This window comes from Lagenorhynchus albirostris, chromosome 14, assembly GCF_949774975.1.
Source record: "Lagenorhynchus albirostris chromosome 14, mLagAlb1.1, whole genome shotgun sequence".
In the NCBI taxonomy this organism is placed as follows: Eukaryota; Metazoa; Chordata; class Mammalia; order Artiodactyla; family Delphinidae; genus Lagenorhynchus; species Lagenorhynchus albirostris.
In genome coordinates this window covers 15734387-15760819 of record NC_083108.1, presented here as the reverse complement: position 1 = coordinate 15760819, position 26433 = coordinate 15734387, and the positions used below count along the sequence as shown (strand labels likewise).

Below are 26433 nucleotides of genomic sequence, written 5' to 3'. Positions count from 1 at the left end.
CCTGTTGTGTGTAAACAGGAGGGAGATGGTACGAATCATGTATTAATCTTCCAAGTATTCATCAGAATGCCTGCCAGCTGCACTGCCAGTGTGAACTGCCAGTCGCTTAGCACGTTGTGTTTCACGTGGTGACCCTTTTATCATTTCTTGTGGTTGTGTGTTCTGGGCCTACCACCCACTGAGTATTTGAATTTTCTGTTATGTTCTTTTTGTTCCTGAGCCGACTGCCGTCTAGGATGAGTGGTGTGAAACTGGATGACATCTTTTGCTCACCAAAATCATAAGGAGAGGGCAAATGACATAAATCCCATGTAGCTGTAAAGAAAGGGTTGAGGGATTTAGGCAGAGCCCAGCCACCACTGGGGACATCCAGAGGCTGGATCCCAGCTTTGGATAAGTGGTGGCATTAAAAAACCACCTTTCAGGCCCATTCGACTCCAGTGGGGTTTTGGGGGTGGTTCATGAGTCTATGTTTTGAATTCTCTAAAAAGTGGTCTACAAACTTGGATCATCATGGCTGGTAAAGATAGATCATAGGGACGCTTCGCTCATGGTGGTTTTATTGTGAGTATTCAATTTATAAAGGCAGTATGATGCTTAAAAATAAAGCTGGTGAGGGACTTCCCTGGTGGCGCAGTGGTTAAGAATCCGCCTGCCAGTGCAGGGGACACAGGTTTGATCCCCGGTCTGGGAAGATCTCACTTGCCATGGAGCAACTAAGCCCGCGAGCCACAACTACTGAAGCCCGCGCGCCTAGAGCCCGTGCTCCGCAACAAGAGAAGCCACTGCAATGAGAAGCCCACACGCTGCAACGAAGAGTAGCCCCCGCTCGCCGTAACTAGAGAAAGCCCACGCTCAGAAATGAAGACCCAGCGCAGTCAAAAATAAATAAATTAAATAAATAAATAACACGGTGACATTCAGGGATTATTCCTAAGTGGGTGGACTCTTAAGTGGGTATATTGTCTGACAGATGGATTTTTCATTGCCCACATTTTACAGTTCAGCTTCATTTAAAAAAGAAAATCATAATATCAAACTTTCTCGCTAGATTTGACTTCATATAGATGTTTTCATGTCATCATATGCTTAGAAGTGTTGTACTTTGATGCCGGGGGTGCATTATTCCCTGTCTGGTCCTGCAGGCACCCATCTGGGAGAAAAGTGGCCCAGAGTGTTCTCTCTAGGCCAAGCAAACCATCTAGAGAAAAGTACATGTGACTTCTGAGACATAAGTGCATGGAAAGTGATTTATTCTTTTATTTATGATATTTTCTGTTGCTTTCTCTCTTTATTAATGCACTTTAAAAAAATTTATTTATTTTTGGCTGCTTTGGGTCTTCGTTGTTGCACTCAGGCTTTCTCTAGTTGTGAGTGGAGGCTACTCTTCATTGTGGTGTGCGGGCTTCTCATCGTGGTGGCTTCTCTTGTTGCGGAGCACGGGCTCTAGGCTCACGGACTTCAGTAGTTGTGGCACGTGGGCTCAGTAGTTGTGGCTAGCAGGCTCTAGAGCGCAGGCTCAGTAGTTGTGGCACACGGGCTTAGTTGCTCCGTGGCATGTGGGATCTTCCTGGACCAGGGCTTGAACCCGTGTCCCCTGCATTGGCAGGTGGATTCTTAACCACTGTGCCACCAGGGAAGCCCTGGAAAGTGATTTATTCTTCAGCTCCTATTGAACCATAAGTGTTTGTTTCATCTTCAACAGTAGTTTTTCCCAACGAAATTCTTTGAAGTATTTGGGTGTGTCCCAGAGTGGGTGAATATGCTGAGGGTGTCTTAGCAGCTGATGATGGATTTATGGTTAATGTGAATTTTCACGGGTATGTTTATTGTTGCCTGAGTAGAAATCCTACTGTGATCCTCTTATAGTTATTTTTATTAGGAATGCATGATTTTTTACAGATAGTACAAGAAAAAAATCATTAAATACTTTCGTAAAATATGAAAGACAACTTCTCAGTGATTTAAAGCAGACTTAAAGGAGGAATGATGTAGTAAATATTGACAAGGAAAGAGTCTAGGTGTCTACAAATCACTTAGGCCGATTCTTCCATTGAAAGTTGCCTAAGATCAGCTGTGATCCTTGTTTCTTCCGACATTGATTGTTTCTTGATTCCCCTCTCTTCTTCCCTTCTTCTCCTTTGCTTTCTTTCTCTCCCTCTCCTTCCCTTTCCAGTTTTTCATTCATCCTCTTCCCTTTCCTTCTCTTCCTGGCTGCTGGCCTCCATGGCAGAAGGAAGGAACAGGCCCAGAGAGATCCCCTTACTTTCTGAGGGTCTCAGAGGCAGTGAGTTGTCTGCAGAGCAGGGTCAAGGCCTGTTCTTATTGTAAGTCCTGTGTTGTGGTCCCTGACTTGTGTCCTGTTGGTTATTTGGCATTTATGGTGCAAAGGCAAGTGGGACATTGCCTGTCTTCAGGCAGCTGACCAGGCCAGTGGGTAAGAAGAGACAAGTACACACACACTTTAATACATACAGAGCATAATCGAATCATAAGATGGAGTGCTCTGGGGGTTCAGGGAGGAGGAAGAGCTCCCCTACAGTGGAAGGGCCCCTTGTAAAGACCGCAAGCAGTCTGTGTATTTATATATCCTTCATCTTTAGTAACGGCTGTGACTGTCCATTTTCCTAAAACTCTCCATCCTTCTACCATCCAGGGCTTCGTGCACATTAATGCAAGCACTTTTTTTTTTTTTTTTTTTTTTCCCCTGCGGTACACGGGCCTCTCACTGTTGCAGCCTCTCCCGTTGCGGAGCACAGGCTCCAGACGCGCAGGCCCAGCGGCCATGGCTCACGGGCCCAGCTGCTCCGCGGCACGTGGGATCTTCCCGGACCGGGGCACGAATCCGTGTCCCCTGCATTGGCAGGCGGACTCTCAACCACTGCGCCACCAAGGAAGCCCCAATGAAAGCACTTCTTCATAGACTGTTGTCCACCCTGATCTAGCCTGGCTGCCAAAGAGAGGGCCTTCCTCCCCCGGGCTCTGTCACGTACTTGGGTCCATGTTGTCAACGTGCTGGGAGTAATTTCGTGGAAGGCCTTTCTCAGCTGCCACAGCCATTTGCAAGACTGTGTTGGCTGAGTATTGATTAGGAAACAGCTGTGCATTCCCTTAACTAGCGAAACCACTGGACTGGGGAGGGAGATGGAAGGGACACTGCACTTTTCTGCCTGGAGAGTGTTTTTTTTCCCTAACATAATGGAGGGAATTAAGATTAAGTAAAACGTGATGGAATGAGCTCCTGGGGGATTTTTGAAACTTTATCAGCAGTAGACGGCCTGTGCTGGGTTGGGATGCTCACTTCTGTGGATGAATTGAAATCTGTAATTGGGGTTTTGCCTGTAATCTATTGCTTTTCATGTGATACCCCAAATCTGACGGTGACTGTGTTAGCAATAGTTTTGCCAGTAGAATTAAATGCTGTCAAGATCAAGATATGTTTGGAAGTAGTTTTTTGTGAAAATGGTGAGGTGAATCCAATGATAAATAACATTTTCTAGTCATTAACACCAGAACCTGCTCTTCGTGCTATAATAGTTTTGATCAGCTTGTTAGAGAGGCTCCACGCTGGCAGTGCTGCACGGCCTTTTGGAGGAATTACTTCAAAGCTGTAATCGTCAGGGCTTTATACCTGTTTTCCAGATGTTTGTTCACTTTGGCTCAATGTCCTGACATTATAATAAGTGCAGTTGGCAACTCGCTCTTTCATGATAATCATCACTGTTCGTGTAAGTCCCATAGGGGTGTTTATCTGCATGTTCATTGCTGATGGAATTATTTTCTGTTCGTTTAACAGAACATCTGATCAAATTCATGACCATGGGGGATATGAAGACCCCAGACTTTGATGACCTCCTGGCAGCATTTGACATCCCAGATATGGTCGATCCCAAAGCAGCTATTGAATCTGGACACGACGACCAGGAAGGCCACATCAAGCAGAACGCCCACGTGGACGACGACTCCCACACGCCGTCCTCCTCCGACGTCGGCGTCAGTGTTATTGTGAAGAATGTGCGGAACATCGACTCCTCCGAGGGCGCAGAGAAGGACGGCCACAATCCCACCGGCAACGGCCTGCACAACGGGTTTCTCTCGGCGTCCTCTCTGGACACTTACAGTAAAGATGGATCGAAGTCCTTGAAAGGAGACGTGCCTACCTCAGAGGTGACTTTAAAAGACTCCGCTTTCAGCCAGTTCAGCCCCATCTCCAGTGCTGAAGAGTTTGACGACGATGAGAAGATAGAGGTGGACGACCCCCCGGACAAAGAGGACATGCGCTCCGGTTTCAGATCGAATGTGTTGACAGGGTCGGTTCCCCAGCAGGACTATGACAAACTGAAGGCACTCGGGGGAGAAGGCTTAAGCAAAACTGGCATCTCTACGCCAGGCAACCTAGAGAAAAACAAAGTTGTCAAGAGAGAAACGGAAACAAATTCTATAAACCTGAGTGTTTATGAACCTTTCAAAGTCAGAAAAATGGAGGATAAACTGAAGGAAAACTCTGAAAAGGTGCTTGAAAACAGGGTCCCCGAGGGCAAGCTGAGCTCGGAGAAGAATGACGCCTCCCTCGGCGGTGTGGTGCCCTCGAGGACCAAGCCATCCTCCAAGCTCTCTTCCTGCATCGCTGCAATTGCGGCTCTTAGTGCTAAAAAGGCCGCTTCGGACTCCTCTAAAGAACCAGTGACCAACTCCCGGGAGGCCTCTCCGTTACCAAAAGAAGTAAACGATAGCCCTAGAGCCATTGAAAAGTCTCCGGAATCCCAGAGTCTCATCGATGGGACGAAAAAAGCATCCCTTAAGCAGCCGGATAGTCCCAGGAGCATTTCCAGTGAGAACAGTAGCAAGGGATCGCCATCCTCTCCTGCAGGGTCAACACCAGCAATTCCCAAAGTCCGCATAAAAACCATCAAGACGTCTTCTGGGGAAATCAAGAGAACAGTGACGAGGGTGTTGCCTGAAGTCGATCTCGATGCCGGAAAAAAGCCTTCTGAGCAGACGGGGTCCATGGTGGCGTCCGTGACGTCGCTGCTGTCGTCTCCGACCTCGGCCGCCGTCCTTTCCTCCCCGCCCAGGGCGCCTCTGCAATCGGCGGTCGTTACCAACGCGGTGGCCCCCGCCGAGCTGACCCCCAAACAGGTCACCATCAAGCCTGTGGCGACTGCCTTCCTCCCGGTGTCGGCCGTGAAGACGGCCGGGTCTCAAGTCATTAATTTGAAGCTCGCCAACAACACGACGGTCAAAGCCACGGTCATATCTGCTGCTTCTGTGCAGAGCGCCAGCAGTGCCATCATTAAAGCTGCCAACGCCATCCAGCAGCAGACCGTCGTGGTGCCGGCCTCCAGCTTGGCCAATGCCAAACTCGTGCCAAAGACTGTGCACCTTGCCAACCTTAACCTTCTGCCTCAGGGCGCCCAGGCCACCTCCGAGCTCCGCCAGGTGCTCACCAAACCTCAGCAGCAAATAAAGCAGGCAATAATCAGTGCCGCGGCCTCACAGCCACCCAAGAAGGTGTCGCGGGTCCAGGTGGTGTCCTCCCTGCAGAGTTCTGTGGTGGAAGCTTTCAACAAGGTGCTGAGCAGCGTCAACCCAGTCCCAGTTTACATCCCCAACCTTAGTCCTCCTGCGAACGCGGGCATCACGTTACCGACCCGCGGCTACAAGTGCTTGGAGTGTGGGGACTCTTTCGCCCTTGAGAAGAGCCTGACCCAACACTACGACAGGCGCAGCGTGCGCATCGAAGTAACGTGCAACCACTGCACCAAGAACCTCGTTTTTTACAACAAGTGCAGTCTCCTGTCCCATGCCCGCGGGCACAAGGAGAAGGGAGTGGTGATGCAGTGTTCACACTTGATCTTGAAGCCAGTCCCAGCAGATCAGATGATTGTTTCTCCATCAAGCAATACTCCTGCTTCATCTTCCGCCCTCCCGAGCTCCTCGGGAGCCGGCACACACACTGTAACAAAAATTCAGTCTGGCATAACCGGGACAGTCATATCAGCCCCTTCCAGCACACCCATCATTCCAGCTATGCCTCTGGATGAAGACCCATCCAAGCTCTGTAGGCATAGTCTGAAATGTTTGGAGTGTAATGAAGTTTTCCAGGATGAGACGTCGCTGGCCACTCATTTCCAGCAGGCTGCAGATACAAGTGGACAAGTAGAGTATCATTTACATTTTGGTATTTCGGTGATGAGTCTGTAGACATGAGTGCTCTATACCGTGCCCGTGGATTTTAGGGGCGGGAGCTCAGTTAAATGGGGGGATGTGTGTGTCTATTTGTGTACACACTCACATGTGAGAGAGGATTGTTTGCATAAAGCAGTGTTGAAATATGAATCTTATTTAAAAATCAGTGTTTTTGAAGATGACTGTTTTAGACAGAAGCTGTGTACTAGCTGGGTTATGGCACCTTAGATGTGGGGTAAGTAAAGGAGTTCTTAATTGTTGGGTGATTGGAATTTACGTTGGAAGTCTGAGCTCTAGCGAGTGATAGTATAGACCCTTTGGATTAAGTGTTCAAGTCAGGCTACGTCACCAGCGTTCCTGAGTCATTTATTAGCGACCGTTGTGGGATTTAAAAATTTCCTGTTGTTGTTTATAATTATTGTCTTTTACAGTTAAACACACCCAGTTGATACCCACTTTTCAGGCATGCCTGCTTACTTAAGGTGTTGGTCTGGTATATTCAGTAATATTCTCCACTGCAGTGAATTTAACCTTCTAACGGAAAACCCATCCATTTAAATCCATTTGAGTTTGTTTGTGGCTTTTTTTTTTTTTTTTTTTTTTCTTTTTTGGTCTACGTTGGTTCTTCGTTGCGGTGGCTTCTCTCGTTGCGGAGCACGGGCCCTAGAGTGTGCGGGCTTCAGTAGTTGCGGTGCGTGGGCTCAGTAGTTGTGGCGCATGGGCTCTAGGGCGCAGGCTCAGTAGTGGTGGCGCATGGGCTTAGTTGCTCTGTGGCATGTGGGATCTTCCCAAACCAGGGATTGAACCCCTGTCCCCTGCCTTGGCAGGTGGATTCTTAACCTCTGTGCCACCAGGGAAATCCCTTGTTTGTGGCATTTTTGGTTTGTTTTTTTGTGGTGAAGTGTAGGTTGGTGTTGGTGAGATGTATTTCACAGTGCGCGTCAGTCGGCGGTTTTATCTCTACCATTTGCTTCTCTCCATGAGGCAACTTCTGGGCAGTAGATAAATGTGTTTTACAGATATATGGAAGTAACTGGGCATGTTGAGTGAAACTAATTCAAGCTAGAGAGACCATATGATTTATTGTGCAAACCAGGAAACGTGTGATATTGGAAGGGGCGCTGGTTTGAGCTGATATATACCCTGGCTCAAACTTCTGTTTTGGAAGCCCCAGTTGGTAAACTGATCTTTCCCTTACTTGCCTCCGCTGTCTTGTGACGAGGAGCTTTATGCTGTGGTTCAGACGTCTGGTACTGTCACCGTGATCAGCTCCCCAAGGGCAACTGCTGAGTCAAGTTCTTTGTAGGATTTAAGTTTGGGGAACAAAAGATCAAGAATACCTCAGTGACTTTTCCTGTGGACATTCAGTTGAGTGGAAATGGAGGCGATAAAGAGTTTCGAGAACATTCTTGCATCGAGAACGTTGGATGTTACATGTTTCATTGGCTCTGACGGTAAAGCGCTCAGGTGGTTAAGCTGATTCAAGAAGAAGTGATTGTTGCAGCCCCCCAGGCGCGTCCTGGTGACAGGGCTTGGGTTCTTTCTGGGTTCCTCTTACCTGGTCACCGCTTCATCAAAGGGGCAGTCTTTCCTTCTGTCTTAAAAGGATGCAGTTAAAAAAAAAAAAAAAGAAAAAGCCGTTTCCGTAGTTCTCTCTGTTCTGCTGGTATTTTGTGCAGGTGGTGGAGTATGTCCCGGCTCATGTGTGCTGGTCCGTATTGGCATGTGGAGCTGCCTTGAGAGATGTCTGTTCCCTTGGGGACCTTTTCTTCCCTGTTTTCCCCTCGTTTTTGTTCTCTGTTAACCATTTAGGCTCATCCGCTGAACCGGGGTCAAATAGGGAAGCGCTTTCCCTCAGGGAAAGAGATTGACGTCTCTTCTTGTGTGGGTGGTTGCTTTGCCTTGACTCTTTGTATTTTGCTGGGACAGGTGTGTAGCGCAGCTCCCCTGTTTCCCCTGGAGCACTGAGGGATGAGTCAGGGCAGAATATATGTTAACTCCAGGGCCAGGTAATACTAGGCCGGACAGTCACCCTGTTCTGGTTCCTTCCTCTGACTCTGCCGAGCTAGGGTCCACTCAGCCCACCCGAGAAGAGCATTTCTGTCGAGTGAGCTTCAGCTGCCGCCTGAGCCAGCCACCGCCTGGCTGGCAGCGCCAGCACACCCCGAGGCACGTCTCCCGCTCCTAGTGCCCCTGCTTTCACCCAAACCCTGCCCTTCACCACGGTATCCCCTCCACAACTTGCCACTCTTCTCAGGCTCTGCCGGGGGCTCTGCGCACCCAGGGGCAGCCTGGTCTGGTCTGTCACCTGGCCGCCCAGCCTGCGCCCCTGGGTGCGGAGCGGCTGCCCCTTCTTCAGCCTCCTTAACACCTTCCTCGAGTCTCTCCTGCAGCCCAGGAGGCCAGTGGCATCCGTGCAGCTCCTGCTGTCCTAGCCTCAAGTGTAGCGGGAGCTCGGGTGGTCCCCACCTGTGGTTGGCCCCTGGCGCGGCATCAGGTACCCATGGCGATGGGAGGCTGGGGCTGAAGACAGGAAGGACGGGAGAGAAAAGAGAAAAATTCTTCATTTCGTCTTCTCCAGTTTGCTATTCACACAACCGCTGGCCGGTTTACAGTTTGTGAACTTAAATTTAAGTGTGGGGGAAAAAGTCCACCTGTATAAACTGTTTCCTCTCTGACGAGGGCACTTACAACACATAGTTCAACTTCTCAATTTTGTAAGAAGATCTAAGGGCACCTCAAGCACCAGTCTTTGCCTGAGTGCCTTCTTTCTGTCTTGCTTTCCGTTTCTCCGTTGGCCTCCCCGTTCCTGGTGACTCGTGCGTGAACTTGAGCCGGAGCAGGCTGCCTCACTGCCCGGGGGTGGGGACCGTTACAGGGTCAGCCGCGGGCCCGCAGCTGCCCGTTTTCTCTTCTGGCTCTTCTCAGGTCTGCCCAGGCCGGGCTTCCCTACGTCTGCACATAGGCTTAGAGTCATGTACAACAGCTTCCTGTACTGACCCCAGCTAGCGTTGATTCTGGAGGTTAAAGGGTGTGACCTCAGGGCCCTGGCAAGACTAACAGGCCCCCGGGCCCTTGCTCCGTGCCTTTCCACGTGTGAGTTTACCAGACCTAGAGAAAGGTGTGCCGGTTCACTGACAGCGGGGATATTCCTTCCTCCTTCCCTTCCTGCCTCCCATCAGGGATTTTCCTATTCCTCCCTTCCTGTCTCCTGCCCACCTTCTACTTATAATTGCCAAGGTAGTTAAAAAATTTTATGTGATAATGCCGAAAGTATTCCGTGCTAATTAACACCTTGAGTCTTCTCAGATCATCCCATTTTCAAATTAAACTTTTTATTTTGAGGTAATTGTAGATTATGGTAGGAAATAATACAGAGGTATCCTGTGTACCCTTTACCCAGTTTCCCCCAATGGTAACATCTTGCAAAACTATTAAACTGTATCATATCCAGGCTGTTGGCACTGATGCTGTCAACACGTAGAGCCCTTCCACGACCATAAGAGTCCCTCATATTGCCTTTTTAGAGCCCCAGTCACCTCCCTCCCACCCCTGCCTCCCTCTTAACCCCTAGGAGCCACTAATCTCTTCTCCTTTCTATAATCTTGTCATTTCAGGAATGTTATATAAATGGAGTCATACCGTATGTAGCCTTTGAGACTGGCTTTTTTCCACTCAGCGTAATTCCCTGGAGATTCATCCAGGTTGTTGGATGTATCACTAGTTTGTTCCCAGTTTGGGGCTATTATGAATAAAGCTGCCACAAACATTTGTCTGCAGGTTTTTGTGGGAACGTAAGTTTTCCTTTCTCGGGGGTAAATCCTTTTGTGTGCTGGGTTGTATGGTAGTTGCATATTTATATTCACAAGAAATTCTTTTCCACAGCGGCTGTACAATTTTGAATCTCAAGAGCAGTGTATTAGTGGTCTAGTTTCTCCACATCGTCACCGACATTTGGTGGTGGCATCATTTCGTATTTTAGCCATCCGGATACGTGTGTAGTGATATCTTGTGGTTTTAATTTGTGTTTCCTCCATAGCTCATAATGTTGAATACCTTTTTGTGTTTATTTGCCATCTGCCTATCCTTTTTGGTGAAATGTCTCTTCTTCTGTCCATTTTCTAATTCGTTTTTTTGTTTGTTTTTACTGTTGAGTGTTAAGAGTTCTTGATATATTTTAGATACTGGTCCTGTGTCGGTATGTGTTTGCAAGTCTTTTCTCCCAGTCTGTGGCTTGTCTTTTCATCTTATGAGGTCTTTGGCAGAATAAATGTTTTTAATTTTGATGAAGTCCCATTTATCAGTTTTCTCTGTTACGGCCTGTGCTTTTGGTGTCAGGTCTAAGTTCACTTTGCTGTAGATCCTGAGAACCTTCTTTTATGTTTTTTTTCTAAAAAAAGTTTACTGTTATGATTTGCGTTTAAGTCTGTGACCCGTTTTGGGTTAGTTTTTGTATAATGTGTGAGACTTGGATGGAGATTTCTTTTGCCCCATGCATGTCCTTTTTCTCCAGTACCACTTGTCGAGAAGGCTGCCTTTCCTCCATTGAATTGCCTTTGCAGTTTGTCAGACGTCAGCTGGCATATTTGTGGAGGCATTTCTGGGACTCTGGTGGACTGACTCCTCCAACTTTATTCTTTCCTCTCAAAATCGTTTTGTAGCTATTCTGGTTATTTTGCCTTTCCATATATATTTTAGAAGAGTCTTGTCTATAATCTACCAAAAAATTCTTGTTGGGATTTTGATAGGAATTATGTTAAACCTGTATATCAATTTGGGGGGAAGTCTTTTCTTTATTATGTTGAGTCTTTCAGTCTATGAACAAAGAATGTCTCTCCATTTATTTCGATCTTCTTTGATTTATCATTTTGTAGTTTTTATCATACAAGCCCTATACATGTTTTGTTTGCTTGCTTTCCTTCTTTCTTTACGTTTTGTTGGTGCTTCCCCTCCCCCCTGCCCCCCTTGCACGTGGGCAGGTGTAAATGGTATTATATTTTTCAGTGTTCACATGTTCGTTGCTAATATATGGAAACACAATTAATTTTTGTGTATTTATCATGTATCCCTTGTCTTTGTTAAACTCGTTATTGGATTTAGGGTATTTTTTGGGGGGAAAGATTATATTGATTATTTTTCAGATATTGAACCAACCTTGAATCTCTGGGATGAATCCCACTTGATCAAGGTGTGTAATTCTTTTTATATATTGTGAATTATATTTGCTAATATTTTGTTAGTATTTTGCATCTGTATTCATATAGGAAGGGACTTATAACTGGTGTTAGATTTTCTTTAAATATTTGATAGAATTCTTCAGTGAAACCATCTGGGCCTGGAGATTTCTTTTTTTGGGATTTTTTTTTAAACACCCGCTGGGCTGGTGGAGGGACTCATTATCACTTGGTAGGGATGAAGGTCCCACTTCCCTGCTGCCATCTCTGATACCATCTGGGTGAGGGTACTAGGACACCTTATTACAGCCTCAGGAGCGGAGGTCTGGGCTCCACCTGGACTTGGCGTGCTATGGGTGAGGGCGCAGTGCTTCCTGGGGTGTTTGGCTGGAGTAGAGTAGTAATTGTCTTTTGCTAGGCTTCCCCTTTCCGGATCCTTTGGCTAAAGATAGCAGGCTTTTGTTGGGGATTTTTTTGTCTGTGCCCCTTGGCGTTCCTGGGTTCCCCGTTTCCTCAGCTCCAAATCTGGGATCCGTGAGGCAAAAAGAACCCCGGAGAACTCATCACTAGGGACCTGAGGTGCCTCGCCAGCCTGCCTCCTCTCTGCCTTCCAGAGCCTCATTACGTTTGTTGTATATATAACGCCCAGGAGTGTTAGTTGTACTTAGTGGAAGGAATAGAGAGAGGTGCTTCTATTCCATTTCCCTTGAAGTGGAAGTTTCACTCTACTTTTTCAAATACAGCTCCTCCAGGAGAGAATGTGTGGTTACGTCACTGGGCTCTGCCTGAGGCCCTCCGGCCTGTGGTTCTCAGTCGCTTTTTGGAGTCAGGCTTCCTGGGACGACAGCATTCCGCTTGACTCTGGACTCCTCTCCTCTCTGAGCCTGAGGCATGTCCCCTGCTCAGTGAGGTCACCTCCATCTTGGCCTATCTGTGGCAGCCGTCAGGAGTGAGCGTCTCTTCTTCTCCCTTTCTTACGGGTTGAACGCGGCCTCCTCAGACCTCAGCCTTTCTGTTGAGAATGGCTTCTCGGTGTAGTGCAGGCACCACCTCCCTTCCCTTTTTATCTTTCACTTTCTCCCCATTTATATTTTCACCCCTGTGTATGGTTCGAAAGGCTCCTTCTCCAGGTTGGCCCAGGGGCGCGTGTTTGAACCCGGTGAAGGCTTGCTTTCTCTTCTGGCACCAGCTGTGGCTGTCTGTGCGAAACTCCCCTCACCGTCACCCCGTACATACGTGCTCAGGCTCTGGAGCCAGCCTGTCATGGGATAAAGGAAGGTTTGGGTGGCATTCGCCGAATTCTGCCTTGTCAGTTACTCCTTCTCTTAAGCGTATTCTGTGGCCGGTCTATACAAGGGGATGATGGACTCAGGGACTCAGAGTGCTGCTTTATCATTCGCCGGCCCCGTGCTCAGCAAACCCGCGGGCAGGTCTCTGTGGCGAGCCGGGTGGGAATCTGTGGTTCAGCTGGAAGCCCTCTTCACCCTGCATCCCCCGAGCCTGAATCCGAGCCAGGACCCCAGGCAAGCTCGGGCCCAGGTTAGTCTGCCCTGCCTCCGTCTGCTTACCCTGCCGAGGAGCAAGCCCCGAGGAGTGGGGGTGCGATGGAGCATCTGGGATGGGTCATGCCCTTCCCAGCCGCCCTGAACCAAGCGGTGCAATAAGAGTGGAGCACGTGGACATCGACTTCTAACCCCGGTAAAACTGCCCTGGTTGTCGGTTTATGTTCCACCCTGTCTCATTAATAATTCCTGCCTTGGGGCACACTGAGAAAAAGGAGTGGGTGGAGGGGCTAGAGAAGTTTCCCTCCTCTCCATGAAGTAGTTAAGAGCTGACAACTGTAGTTTTAATAATTGAAAATTAAACTTATTGGAATGTTGTTGCTTCACCTCTTGGTAAAACTACAACTAAACTTAGCCAAGTACAGACTGGAAGCGCGTATTATAACCTCCGAATTGGTAAAATCAGTTTTCTTCCCGTAGAATCTGTATCAGCCGTAGAGTCAGAGGATGTCATAGGTCCTTTGCTCAACTCTTTTATTTTACAGTTGAAGAGACAAGTGCCCAATCAGTGGCCAACTCAGAACCTGAGGCAAGATTTCTTTATTGCTAGCTATTCTTTCCAGTTTCTGATGCTGGTAACCTAAGATGTAGAAGCATAGAACTTTACAGCTGCAGGGACCATAGGAGTCTTCTGACAATGGACCCTGGGGTTACATTCAGATTAGCTTCAAGGGTGCAAGTGAAGGTGACTTATCTGCCACGGTCCTTATTTTGGAGGGTTGCTGATTCAGTTCAGGTTCAGGGAGTTTATGGGCATCATTACTAGAACATACCAGGTGTATTAAATTATCCCGAGCAGCCTCCCCCAGGTCTCATTTCTAGACGTACTCTGCTCCAGCAGCTGCTTCTGGAGGCCGTGGGGCCGCCTCAGTTCCCGCGCCCACCCCAAACACCATCATTAGCTTGGTTTTTGGCCCTGCTCTCCTAAACGTTTACTATTAATTTTGGTCAGGCTAGTCCTGTCCCAGTTGATAGTTTAATGTTATCAACTCTTAATTTATCTGTCTTCTTGAGCGATGGTCATCTGAGTGGATTATATGTGTGGACCATACTGCTTTCTGCGAATTTGCTCATTTCACTGTCAACTTTTATTAGGGATTTTTAGTGCAGAATGATTTGAGGACAAAACCAGCACCAACAGCTAGCTTTGGGAACAATGGTATATACAGTTATTTCTGCTATAATGCTTGCTTTGTGTTACTTCCATTTAACTGAGATCTGAAATGCAGTGCTTTGTCTGTGTTCTCATTGTGAAACTGGGTGAAAGTGAGAGCCAGAAAACAAACTGGTATACTTTTATTATTATTACTATTATTTGGTAATTATACTGTAGATGGAAAATTACAAAACTGCTGTCAGTGAGGCAGAAACAGTGTACTTAGCATCTGGGCTGACTGTTAAGTTGACAGTGTTTTGACCTCTGGATCAGTGGGTTTCATGCTGTCACAGGCTTTTGGTCTGTTTGAAATTTAAGCATGAGTAGATGCTATATTTACTCACATTTCCCGAGCCTTCCTCATCTTTTCCCTTGCTCCTCTTCTCCCTAAAACATGAGGTGAAACACATAGAATTGTTTTCCTTGTTACTCAGATAATTCCTCCTGTATACAGAGAGGGTGCCGAGCCCTAGGGCTATCTGAATCCTTACCAGGGCCCCAGTGTACCCCGTTCCTCACCGCCTGCGTTGGAGGCCTAGCCTTCACTCTCTGTGCCAGGATTGGGCAGAGAAGGGTGCAATGCAGGTAGCTGTCAAGTATGAGTGTGATTACTTTTCAGCTTTATTTTCAGCTTTCTCATGTTACCTGAGTATTGAAAAATAATGTTTTAGTTTAAAAAGTAGCAGTTCTCTGAGCAAATGAGTCTGCCCCAGACTAGAAATTAACCGCTTCTTACCTAAGTACTGCAAACGTTTTCCATCTTCAGATGACATAAGTAAACTGTTAAAAGACACACGAGACTATTTAAGTGCATTTTATTATACTGTTTTCTGTTCAGAAGGCAGGTCCTGTCACGTTAAACTGCTTTATCCTGTCGAAAGTAGCCTCAGCTTGTATAGTAGAGAGTTAGAGTTTTAAGATACATTTTTGTTTCTTTGATTTAAAGTAAGGAAAAAAAGACAGTCAGATTCTTGTAGACCACAGAGAAATCCTGGCCTGCCCCCATCCTCAAATGCATCTCCCCAGATCCAGAGAACGTGTGTCATTACTGTGAATTCCCAGTATCCCAGAGAAGCTAATGGCATCTGCTCCTCTGTGCTGTGAAGATCTGTCACCGTTGTCTCAGGAAGCAGAGAGGGCACATTATCTAAAACAGGGGCGGTGGATAAAACTGGAGGGAGAGCAATTAGGTAAACCCTAAAACTATTGCTAGCACACAAGTATCCAGGAAGAGAACGTCTGCAGTCCAGACAACTTGCGTGTTCTCAAGATGGAATGGAGTGGGAACAGGTAAACGGAAACGTGGGAGTCAGCACAGAGTCTGCGCACAAATACACATGCATCCGTGTGTGCAAACTAAAGAGTAGAACTTAATCTGATGCGATTTCCCAGGGACTGAATTCTGTGATTTGGGGCTGTAGCCCACTCTGGCTCCCACCCTCGCCTGTACTTCTTTCCGTACCTACAGTGGGTGAGGCGCCTCAGCCCATGGAAATGGCTGAGTGCAGATTCCTGTAGCTCATCAGTGGTGGAGGGGGACAGGGAGGGCAGAGGCTGCCGCCTGCTCTCACAGAGCCCTGGGGCCACAGGGAGCGCCCCGCTGCACAGTGCAGTGTGAAGGGAATGTGTCCCCTCTCCAAGGACTGGTGCGAGAGAGGTCGCTATTGAAAGGTTGGTAATTGGGTGACCTTGTTACTCTAAAGCATTTTTCATAGTCTTTGCAGTCAGACATTTCTATCGTAAAGAGCACTTTAATTAACAAAACGTCTTCTTGAATAATTTTGATACTTATTTTAGTTGACCTGCTAGTAACAGAGCTCTTTCACCCACCAACCGGTCCATAACTATTTTTATAGTTACGTGTGTTACAAACATACGGGCATCCAGTAGGGGAGCGTGTTTAAGTAATTCATTGTGAATTTTATGTGTATCGTGAAGGGTGTTTGTTAACATGTCTTGATGAGAGATCATGTGAAACTTCTCTTCAGCTTTAAGGAGCACATACTTTGTCTCCTTTTTCGATCTCCTGTTTTTATTTTTGTTGCTGTCTCTCCCTATAATAAAAGTGGTAGAACCACATCACTCTCCGAGAAGGAGAAGCTGCGGAGGTGGGTTGGGGGATGGCCTGTAACCCTGACAGCGGTCCTCTGTCCTTCACGTGCATTTGCCCGGCGGGGGGTGGGGGGGGCGCGTTTTTGCTTGTTTATTCCTTGTGGACCCCCACCCTACTCCTCCCTTGGCCTTGGAATTAATTATTCAGAGCCCAGTTCAAATCCCGGTTCTTCCACCTCATAGCTGTGAGGTCTTGGCAAGTTTCTTAACTTTTCTAAACCTCATTTCCTCATCTGTAAACTGGAGATAATATTATCCACTTCATAGGTTATGATGAGAATCAGATGAGGTGATGTATCGAAGTTTATCTGTTTAAAGGACCTAGTTCACCACTTGGCTTAGAGCGGAATGGGCTCAATACATATGATAAACATAAAATGTTTTGACTTGAGTGTAGAAAACACTGGTTTTATTCCTAAGTAAGTGCAAGACATTCTGAGATGTCTGTGGAAATTCAGACATTATCACTCACTGCCTGGGATGAATGATGGTGTGGTAAAAGCGAATAGAAGACCTTCGTTCAAAGAAACAGACTACCTGTGATAATGTAGGTGTCACCAGGATCTTATAATTAATGCATCTGTTGATTGGTTTTCGTTGCTGTGGCTTTGGAATATGTGTTATTAGAAAAGGAATGCCATTTTTAAATGATGCTTAACCTCATCATAGCTGCCTGTAATGTTCTTATTTTGTGACTGCAATAAACATTTTATGGGATAAAATTTGTAATTTAGGCCTTTCAGGAGAGAACCAAGAAAGAGTTTTCAAGTGAGTTTCTGATTTTTCTTAGTTTAGGTTCCTCAGAAGTTTAAACCTTAATTTGTTTGCAATAGCTGAAAGAATAAAAAGTCTTTTGAAAATGTCTTAATTCTGTTGTCAGTACAAAAGATGGTTTCAGTTTTAGCTGGAGTCTATATTTTGAGGCTTTCTTTAACTGACTTTAATAAACATTACACATTTTAGAAGGTAGTAGTAGATACTTGTGGCACGAATGTCCAGAGAGTATTCAGACACATTTTATCTTCTGCTATGTTAGGTTTATTTTTGGAATGGAAGTAATTGAGGTCTCTGTTTATATTTACTTGGAGTTTTTTGTGTTTTAAAAACATGCCATGTTTGTTTAGTGCTTATATCTAAGGGGATGAAAACTATGTAGTGTGTTCCAGTTTTTCCTGGTTAGTGAATGGTGTAGAGCCCTTTCCACAGAGGATTTCAGTCTGTTTTAGTTTATATGTGATTAGATTTTAAGCTCTGTGAAGTTTCAATTTCATATGAATTTATGTATCTAAACTTGGTTCGTTGGTTTTAATCATAAGTCATAATGATCAGTTCATCCACTTAAGAAACCAGTTCATGTGCAAAAAAGAACAACTGATTGCTGCGGCCATTCTTTTTGCATTCCTGTGTTTCAGATCTCAAATAACTGAAGTGAAAAAAATTTAAAAAAGAAAGAAAGAAAGCTGGATTAACCACTAATTAATTTTTATTATTTTGAAGAAACTTTTTTGAGTTGTGGGAGCTCTACTGTCAAGATAGATGCCCATAAACTTGTATTTTAAAGTTAATTATACATTAAAGTAGATTAACTAACATACTTTATAAGGATACCTCTTCTTCACACTAAAAAAAAAAATGTAAACGTAACAAAATTGGAAGTCTACCTAATGCTAACAGTCTCTTTACATCGTACTTTGGGATGAGCATGACTACATAGTACATATTGTCTGTATTTTACAGGGACATTTTACATTGACCATTTAACTTTTAAGTTTGCTTTTTCTTTGGAAATCAATTATCGTAGTATTTGAAATGACCGCTGTATACTTATTTTGAGGTTTAACCAAGCTTCTTTGCATATTAGAAAATACTTCGTAGGACCAACCCTGTTTCCCCCTTTGGTTTATTTAGAAGACTTGCACTGTCTGCCAGATGCTGCTTCCTAACCAGTGCAGTTACGCATCTCATCAGAGAATCCACCAGCACAAATCTCCCTACACCTGCCCCGAGTGCGGGGCCATCTGCAGGTCGGTGCACTTCCAGACCCACGTCACCAAGAACTGTCTGCACTACACGCGGAGAGTTGGTTTTCGGTCAGTATATCGTTCATTTCTGTGCAAATAAAGCTTATTCACGTCTGAGGGCACAGGGTTCTGAGTGGTCTGTGCACATCGTTTTCAGGGTCATACAGTGATACCTCGATTAACAGATCCTCTGGGAACCTGGCTCATTTGTAGTCGAGTTGATCTGTGTGAATCCTGTAATGTGGTATTGACTCTGGTCCACACGAAGCCGAGGGTCAATGGGACCCATCCTTCTAAGCAAAAGTGTGCAGGTGGTAAGGTTTGGCCTTGATTGACTGTTAGAGCCTTTATACTTTCTGTACCCTTTCTAGCATACTTCTGTTGTCACGCTCTCTGCATTTTAAGCCCTGCAAGAATGCAGTGCGTTTCTGTACCTCTGAATACTTGCTCTCATCAAAACAGAAAGGGTATGGATGGTCCCTTACTTTTATCTTGTCTTGTTAAAGGATTGGGTGTGTGTCCTTTCCTACCACCGCTCGTTGTGGAAGAGCCTTCCACCCCAGATCACCTTCCTTTATTCCTTCTTCTCCATTACCTGAGTCCAGGCTTCTCCCTCATCTCTACACATCTTAACCGTGACCCCTTTCACTGCCCCCTAATATTCTCAGATGTGTCTTTTACAACATCTGACAAGGCTAATGTTAGTTTAGTCTTTTACAACATCTGACAAATCTAAATGTTAGTTTAGTATCGAGCGATGATGCATTTGAACTTGATCCTCCACTTTGTGACCTTCTGAAATGCATTCCTGTACCTTTTAGAAACATTTTGTTCCTGTACATTTTGATCCAGTGAAGGTCCACCAAGAAAACACGTCATTGATATACAGTGTCTTTGTTAATAGAGGTATTACTGTATTGTGTATTTATCTTAGACTTGAACATTTGTTCACCTGGTATTGTTAATGTTAGACTGTTAATATACAATTATTTTTTTTCTTTTAGTTGTGATACAGATAAGATGTTTTATAAAAATGAAGGCCAGTCGGTATGATTTAAAAGTTTTATTTCAGTTAAATTTGCGTTATGGCATCACCAATTTCTAGGTGGTTCAGTCCATTCTTCTAACACTAAGACTTATTTCACATTTTTATCTCACGCCTCCAAACCTGTGAGGCACAGATGTTTAATGGATTGGCAACCACCCTAGTAGAAAACCTTTGGTTTGGAAACTTAGAAACCAGGGTTTTTGTACCAGTTAGGCTCCTCATTGTGTGGTAATTCATGTGTTCTTTGTGCCTTGGTGCCCTGTCTGTAAAATGGGTGTGACGTTTGCCTCCATCTCTGTGGGCATGTTACAGAGCAAAACAGGATAGTCCAAGAGCATGCTAAGTGCTTAAGAGGAATGTTCCACATTGAAGGTGCCCTCGATTCCACAGAATTCATACACAGTGATACTTTGGTTCTTATCCCATGTTTTGAAACTCTTATTACTGGATTCTTTATTTAATATAAAACTACAAGTGCAGTTCTTTTAACGGATGCCAGTTTCCTCAGATATTTATAGTTGATTTTTCTAATATAATGAAAGTGAACTTAAGTTGGAATGAATAAAGGAAGTAAGACTCCTATAATGCTAGCTATTCCTGGTATCTTTTTTTTTTTTTTTTTTTGCGGTACGCGGGCCTCTCACTGTCGTGGCCTCTCCCGTTGCGGAGCGCAGGCTCCGGACGCGCAGACTCAGCGGCCATGGCTCACGGGTCCAGCCGCTCCGCGGCATGTGGGATCTTCCCGGACCGGGGCACGAACCCGTGTCCCCTGCATCAGCAGGCGGACTCTCAACTACTGCGCCACCAGGGAAGCTCTATTCCTGGTATCTTTTCTAAATTAAAACAAAAGCTCTGCCGGCAAGCTAAAAGTAATTAACTCAACTTGGAAAAGACCATCCCTTGCTTTTCTTTTCTTTTTTTTCCCCCCCTCATTCACAGAGTTGCTTAAATTTGGCACTTTGAATTTTTACTAAAATTTCTGTGTTTAGTATAGACTTTTTTTCTTGCATTTGGGGGGTTACAAGAGCTATAAAAAACACTATGTTTGTACATTCTGAAGTTTAGTTCCTGTTTACCTCTTTAGGTAATAGAACAGAATGCGACCTGGGTTTTTTTCCTGTTGTTTCAAATAATGGTCCAGTCTGCTGCTTGTCTGGGGTTCAGCAGCCCCTTGACCTTGTACATTTTCGCCTCCTTCTTTGGCTTTATAGTTTTTCCAGTTAAAAAGCTTTTTAATTTCATTTTTAGCCGGAGGAGCATCTCTGGCGTGGCTCCCAGCCCGACTTTGTCAGGATCCCAGCCTCTTCCTGGTTTGGTGCCTTGTCTCCTCTCTTCCTGATCATATACTGCGTCTCCCAGATAGTGAGGGGGCCATTTCTAGCTTCTGGTTGATTTGGTAAAAGTCATTTATTTCTCTGAATTTTTCTGCTTCTTGATCCACTAGATCTGCACCTAGGAAGGGGAATTATAGGATTGTATACTGTAAAATTTTTTTTTTAATGAAGAGAAACTTAATTGGTACCCAGAACACACAGGGCTTCAGCTATATTAAATATTTATTAATAGACTGGGTTTTTAGTAGCATTAGGATGCTGTATGAACCCTTCAAATTCTCCTTCTATTTTTCTGTCTTGTTTGCGTTCCATATTGGCCTCTTCCACTTGTAGGCAGATATTTTACAACTTTCTTTCAAGTTCTTTTAAATTTTTCTCCTTTCTTTCCTCACGTTAAGGGGAAGGGGGGCTTTCCCTCGGCTTCCATGAGGCTCTTGGGACCAAGCCTTAGCCACCTCCTTTATCAGCTGTAGGTTCTCTAACCTCCTGCTTGTTTTCTTAGAGATTAAATCTTCCTCTCCAGGCGACTTCAGAGAAACAGCCCTTCCTTGGTGTTTTGCCCTTTGAATACACCTTTGTACTCTCGATGGGAAAAATACTTTATGATTCACAATGTAGCAGATTCTTTTGTTTAATAGTTAGTAACTCATCTATTTTTGTTTTGTGTTATCTTCCTCTTTCATAGGAATTACTGGCTTCTAGGGTTGGGAAGGACTAAAAAATTATCTATTCCAACTCTTCTCATTTAACAAATGAGAAACCAGCCCAGAGAGGATCAGTAACCTGTTCAAGAAAACCCAGGTTCTAGTTAACTCAAAATTGTTGCAGTGTGCTTGGGTGGCTTCATTGCCTAAAACAGTAGGTCAAGTAGATAGGACAGAGGAGCATTCTGTATTTATTCTCCTATATTCAGTGCTTTTAATGTATATGCTGCTGAACGTGATGCCGTAAGTCATTTAAAATGCTAAGGCATTAATTATGATTTTTATGAAATGCCCGCAAAGCTTAACATGGCAGGCTTTATAGAGCACGTGTAGTTTAGAGTGTGTCACTCCTGTACGACTCTGGAAGCTGCTCCTTGAATTTGGAGGGAGGTTCTAAGAACAGAAGTGTCTTAGGTGTCAACGCCATCGAGCGCTGCCCCTGGAAGGCAGCCCCAACTGCAATCTTCCTCCCCCAGGTCAGCCCTCACATTCACACCCAGGACACGTCTGCCGGGTGTGTGAAAGGTCTGCCCCTGCAGACCCTCGAGGGTCGACAGAGAGACCACTCTCAGATAATTTTCAGGTGTGAACAAAGAAGGACGACTAGGTGATAGATGGGTGGACTGTAAAGGGGTGCTGGGCGTCCTTGCGTGAGAAAGGTGAGGCTGGGGGGAAGTGTCTCCAAGTTCTAAAGTTTGTTTCTGTAGGACTAGATTTGAGTGAGGAGTGAGCTAATCATCAAATTATTAGAAATTCAAGAAGAGGTTAGATAGAGAGGCAATTTACATAGGAAGGTTGGTTTTTCAGACGGTTTATCTTTCACGTCATTTGTTAAACAAATGTAAGTGTACTTAAATTGAATTTCCAGGAGACAAACACACTAGGTGGTTGACCTTCTCTGTAGCCTCCAGGAACATTCAGTGCCTCCGTGCGGTCACGACACAGTGGCTGTGGCTTTGGAGCCAGTACTCATTCATTCCTCTGGGTCCCTCTGTCGATGGCATATAGGATTAGACAGCAGAGCTTTCTTCCTGTGGGTATTGGGGATGGGTGGGAACCTCAGAATCCAGCGTGCGGGGGTCCTCTCAAAGCCAGCAGTCGTAGGGTCTTGCTGTGCTGCTGGCCTTGACGTGGCCCCGTGGTCCATTGGTCTCACCACAGCCTGGCGTCTGGATGTTCATTCTTAGAAACTTGAAAGATGCTCAGAAAATAGTCCATTGGAGTGTTAGTTTTCTTCTTCATGATCTTCCTTCTCAAATATGTAAAAATAATTTGATCTGTTACAAACAGAAAAAACCCACACGCTTAAAAAAGCTCTTAAGAACCTTAAAGGGCTATTTGTTCATTTTACCCAGTTTTACACAGTTAAGTTATACATGTTTAGTGGTCTCGTGCTAACGACTGTGTGTTTATTTTCTAACAGATGTGTGCATTGCAATGTTGTGTACTCTGATGTGGCCGCACTGAAGTCTCACATTCAAGGTTCTCACTGTGAAGTCTTCTACAAGTGTCCTATTTGTCCAATGGCGTTTAAGTCTGCCCCAAGTACACATTCTCATGCCTACACGCAGCATCCCGGCATCAAGATAGGAGAGCCAAAGTAAGTCATGCTGCCTTTCGCCTTTTACCCCACTCCTTTATTAGTAATTTAGAAGAGGTGGTAGTTCTGTGGGATATAATTTAAGATATGAAAAGTTGTGCCGCTGTGCAGATTTTGATGCTCTGCGAAGTATAGCTCGTAACTCCCTAAACCTCTCAGTCCTGTCCAGGGGGGACTCTTTGCCCTAAAATGTCACTTACCATTCATGCGCTTGTCATCAGTTTCTGCTAAACAAGTGAATGTTTATCATTTTTGTTCTTTTTCTTAAGATGATTTTGTTCTTTTTCTTAAGATGATTTTAATAGGTTCTTGGAAGACTGTAAAAAACTGTCCTCTTTCAATTTTCATAGTTTCTTAAACACTTTTCACAGTAACATTTATAAGATGAAGTCTACTTAAGACACTGGTTCCTGCATTTAACTTCATAGCCGATGTAAATCCTTGATTAGGAAAAAGTAAATTTCATCTTTTGCTTGATTTCGCTCTTAATTTTGTCAGTGTTTGCCTCGTTGAGTTTGTGCTTCAGCAGGCAGTTACGGGCTGCCCGCCTGCAGTGGTGGCCAGCTTCGCAAAGATGAGGCAGTGAGGGCGCTGGGGTCAGAATCCTGCTGCCACCCGCCAGCTGAGTGACCCTGGGCCGGCACTGACCCCTGTAAAGTGAGGGTCATGCTTCTGTCCCCGGGTTTGTGTGAGGAGAAAGCAGGGTGCGGTCCTTCAAATGCGCGGCACGTGGCCCCTCTCTCTGGCACACGGAGAGCCCGCAGCCTCGGCACCTTCCCTGCTTCCTCGGTCCCTGGCTGTGCACACAGCCCTGGATCAGATGCCCGGCCTGATGTTCACTTTCTTCCTGTGTTGTCTGCGGCAGTGTGGAATTTGATAATTATGTGAGGCTAGATTTGCTGCCTCAAACCTATTGGTGTGTCTTGTCTAAAACTCTATAATCAAGGAAGCATTGGGGGAAGATATGTGGATATGCCATATTATGTACGTCTGGCTTTCATGTAACATTTAGTTTGGGGGAAATGTCATTGGCTAAACACGATAGAAGTGACTCTGTGTACTAAAAAACTATGAGAAAATGGAATTTTATTCTAATAGGACCTTCACTCTGATCTTTGTAGATCTTCAAAATGAAACACATTACAAATTAGGGGATCCGCATACGACTTGGTGTCTTGACTCCGAAGACAGACATTAGTGAAACGTCAGTTAAACAGCCTTCAGTGTTCCTGGTCATCAGCCTTTCGGACAATAGCATAGTCTGCCCTACCCCCTACTCTCTCCCCCCACAACCCCCCGGTGAATATAGTTTTTGACTTGGTTTTTTTATTCAAGTAAATAAAACTTTATTCACTGGAATGTGCATGAAATCTGGAACAGTAGTTGTTACCTGGGAATACAGCATAGCAAACGATTAAAGTAAGCTAAAACAATATTCCTCAAATTTGAGTAATGTATAGGAAAAAAATCATTCCAGCATTCTCTTAAAAACTTTACTACAGTGGTTTTTTAACAGGTGCAAGCCCAAAGATAGGCATTAACGATTGAGTTTTAAACTATAAAACTAAAACAAATTTACAAGTAAAACACAACAAAACTCCCAGACCAGTGAGCACAGCTAACAGCATTAATTCAGGGTAATGAGTCAAGACCTCACTGCAGCAGCAGATGCTGCTCCTCGGGCCCTGTGATTGTCACCCGTACTACAGGTGCCCCCTTTCCCTATGCACACTCTATAAAGCCTGGCTTCCTGTGCCATGCTGGGAGCTGCTTGGCCTACATTTGACCCAGAAGCTTTCGTTCGACATTAGATCTCTGTTCTGTTAAAGTTATAGCCCCACGTAAATAAGTAGCTCCCACACCAGTAGAACATCGGGCATGAAATCTCCCAGCAGTCTTTGGTTAACTGGTTTTATGCAAATGACTCAAAATCTTTGGTTAAGGTGGTTTTATGCAAATGACTCAAAATTATGCAGATGATTTACATTAATTTTTAAAGATCAATATAAAAATCCCACCTCCCATTTCCTTTAGAGAATATATGGAAGTCTGAAAATACACCCATGAAGAGTCCCAGCACCTCAACTTGAAAAGCACAACATAAGATTTTTATTTCACAGATGTAGTGATTATTATGTGCAGGTACCATTCCAGTGCTTTGTTTTCCAGTATGTGGTCAGGCATGTTTCCCTGCTGTGTCAAAGGGAACTTTGAACACCCTTTAATCTTTTCTGGGTAATTTAAGATCGTTTTGAATGTCCACTACTAGATTTTATGGGGATACAGTCTTGTGACTGTTTTTATATCTTCCTCGACGTCTGATTAACCAGCCGTTTCTTTGGGTGCTTTTCCCTTCCTTCCATTTGCCTCTTCTAAATGTATATAAATAGAGCAATGAGGACTTCAAAGTGAAGAATTGTATGAGACGGAGTTGGGTTTTTTTTGTTTCATTTTGTTTTTTTAAAGAGTCTGAGTGCCCTCATCCATGACACTCCTGGGTCTCCTATCATGAGTGCTCAGCTGATTGCTATGTGATTGAATATGGGCCCTGAATCCAGATTATTTGCTCTGCCATTTACTGGCAAGTTGTTTAATTTTTTATGTCTCAGTTTCTTTTCTTTTCTTTCTTTCCTTTTTTTAAAAAAAGATTTATTTGGTTGCGCCAGGCAAGCTCCTTAGTTGCGGCTCGCCGTTTCCTTAGTTGTGGCGTGCATGCTCCTCAGTTGTGGCATGTGAACTCTTAGTTGCGGCACATGGCATCTAGTTCCTTGACCAGGGATCCAACCCAGGCCCCCTGCATTGGGAGTGCAGAGTCTTAACCACTGCGCCACCAGGGAAGTCCCAAGAGATGGAGTTTTGGAGCAAGTTCCTGAGAAATAAAACGGTACAAAACTACAGTAGCGGCGTGGTGGAGGACTTTGATTCAGGCGAAGCTGAATTTAAAGCACGGCCCTGGGATTTACACAGCATCAAGCAGATTCTCTAATCTCTGAGCCTGTGTCCCAGCTGTGAGGGGGCAGTGGTGCAGATTCACCTAATGGAGGTGTGGGGATGTGTCCTACTCGGACGGTGCCTTGTACCTGGCTGTACTCACTCAGTGGCGATGGAGGCAGTTGACAGCAATTCTGAGCTTAGAATCCTTTACTCATGTGTTTTTACATTTGTTTCAAGGGTAGCACTCTGTCCTGACTGAGGGTGGGTTTTTGGATTTACTTTTTCCTTTCCACCTCCTGTTTTCCTTCCCCTACCTTCCATCCCCTGCCTCCCCACCCCTGCAGATTTTTTCAGCCACCTCCTCCCTCCTTTGTTCTAGTCCAGTTATCCTGCCATTCACTCAGTCTTGCAGTTGGGTCAAGTCAAACTTTTAGGTTTATCTTTCAAAGTACCTCCCCTGCATCCAGCCACACTGTCCCCAGCATGCTGTGCCCGTGTAGACTCCACCTTTGTGCGCACTGGTCTCCCTGTCTTTTTTCTAATTTATTTATTTATTTATTTATTTTGGGCTACGTTGGGTCTTCATTGCTGCATGTGGG

The 26433-nt window shown here is 45.1% G+C and overlaps 1 protein-coding gene across 14 annotated transcripts in view; it reads left to right on the top strand.

Annotated features, from left to right (window-relative positions):
• The window catches only part of ZNF532 (zinc finger protein 532), a 108274-nt gene that overhangs the window by 45299 nt on the left and 36542 nt on the right, over window positions 1-26433 (top strand). For all 14 annotated transcript variants that reach the window (XM_060121533.1, XM_060121537.1, XM_060121541.1 and 11 more), the window contains 3 exons: window positions 3797-6159; window positions 18102-18283; window positions 22724-22900. In XM_060121533.1, coding sequence (XP_059977516.1) covers window positions 3797-6159; window positions 18102-18283; window positions 22724-22900 — 2722 coding nt within the window. The remainder of the gene's footprint in view (window positions 1-3796; window positions 6160-18101; window positions 18284-22723; window positions 22901-26433) is intronic.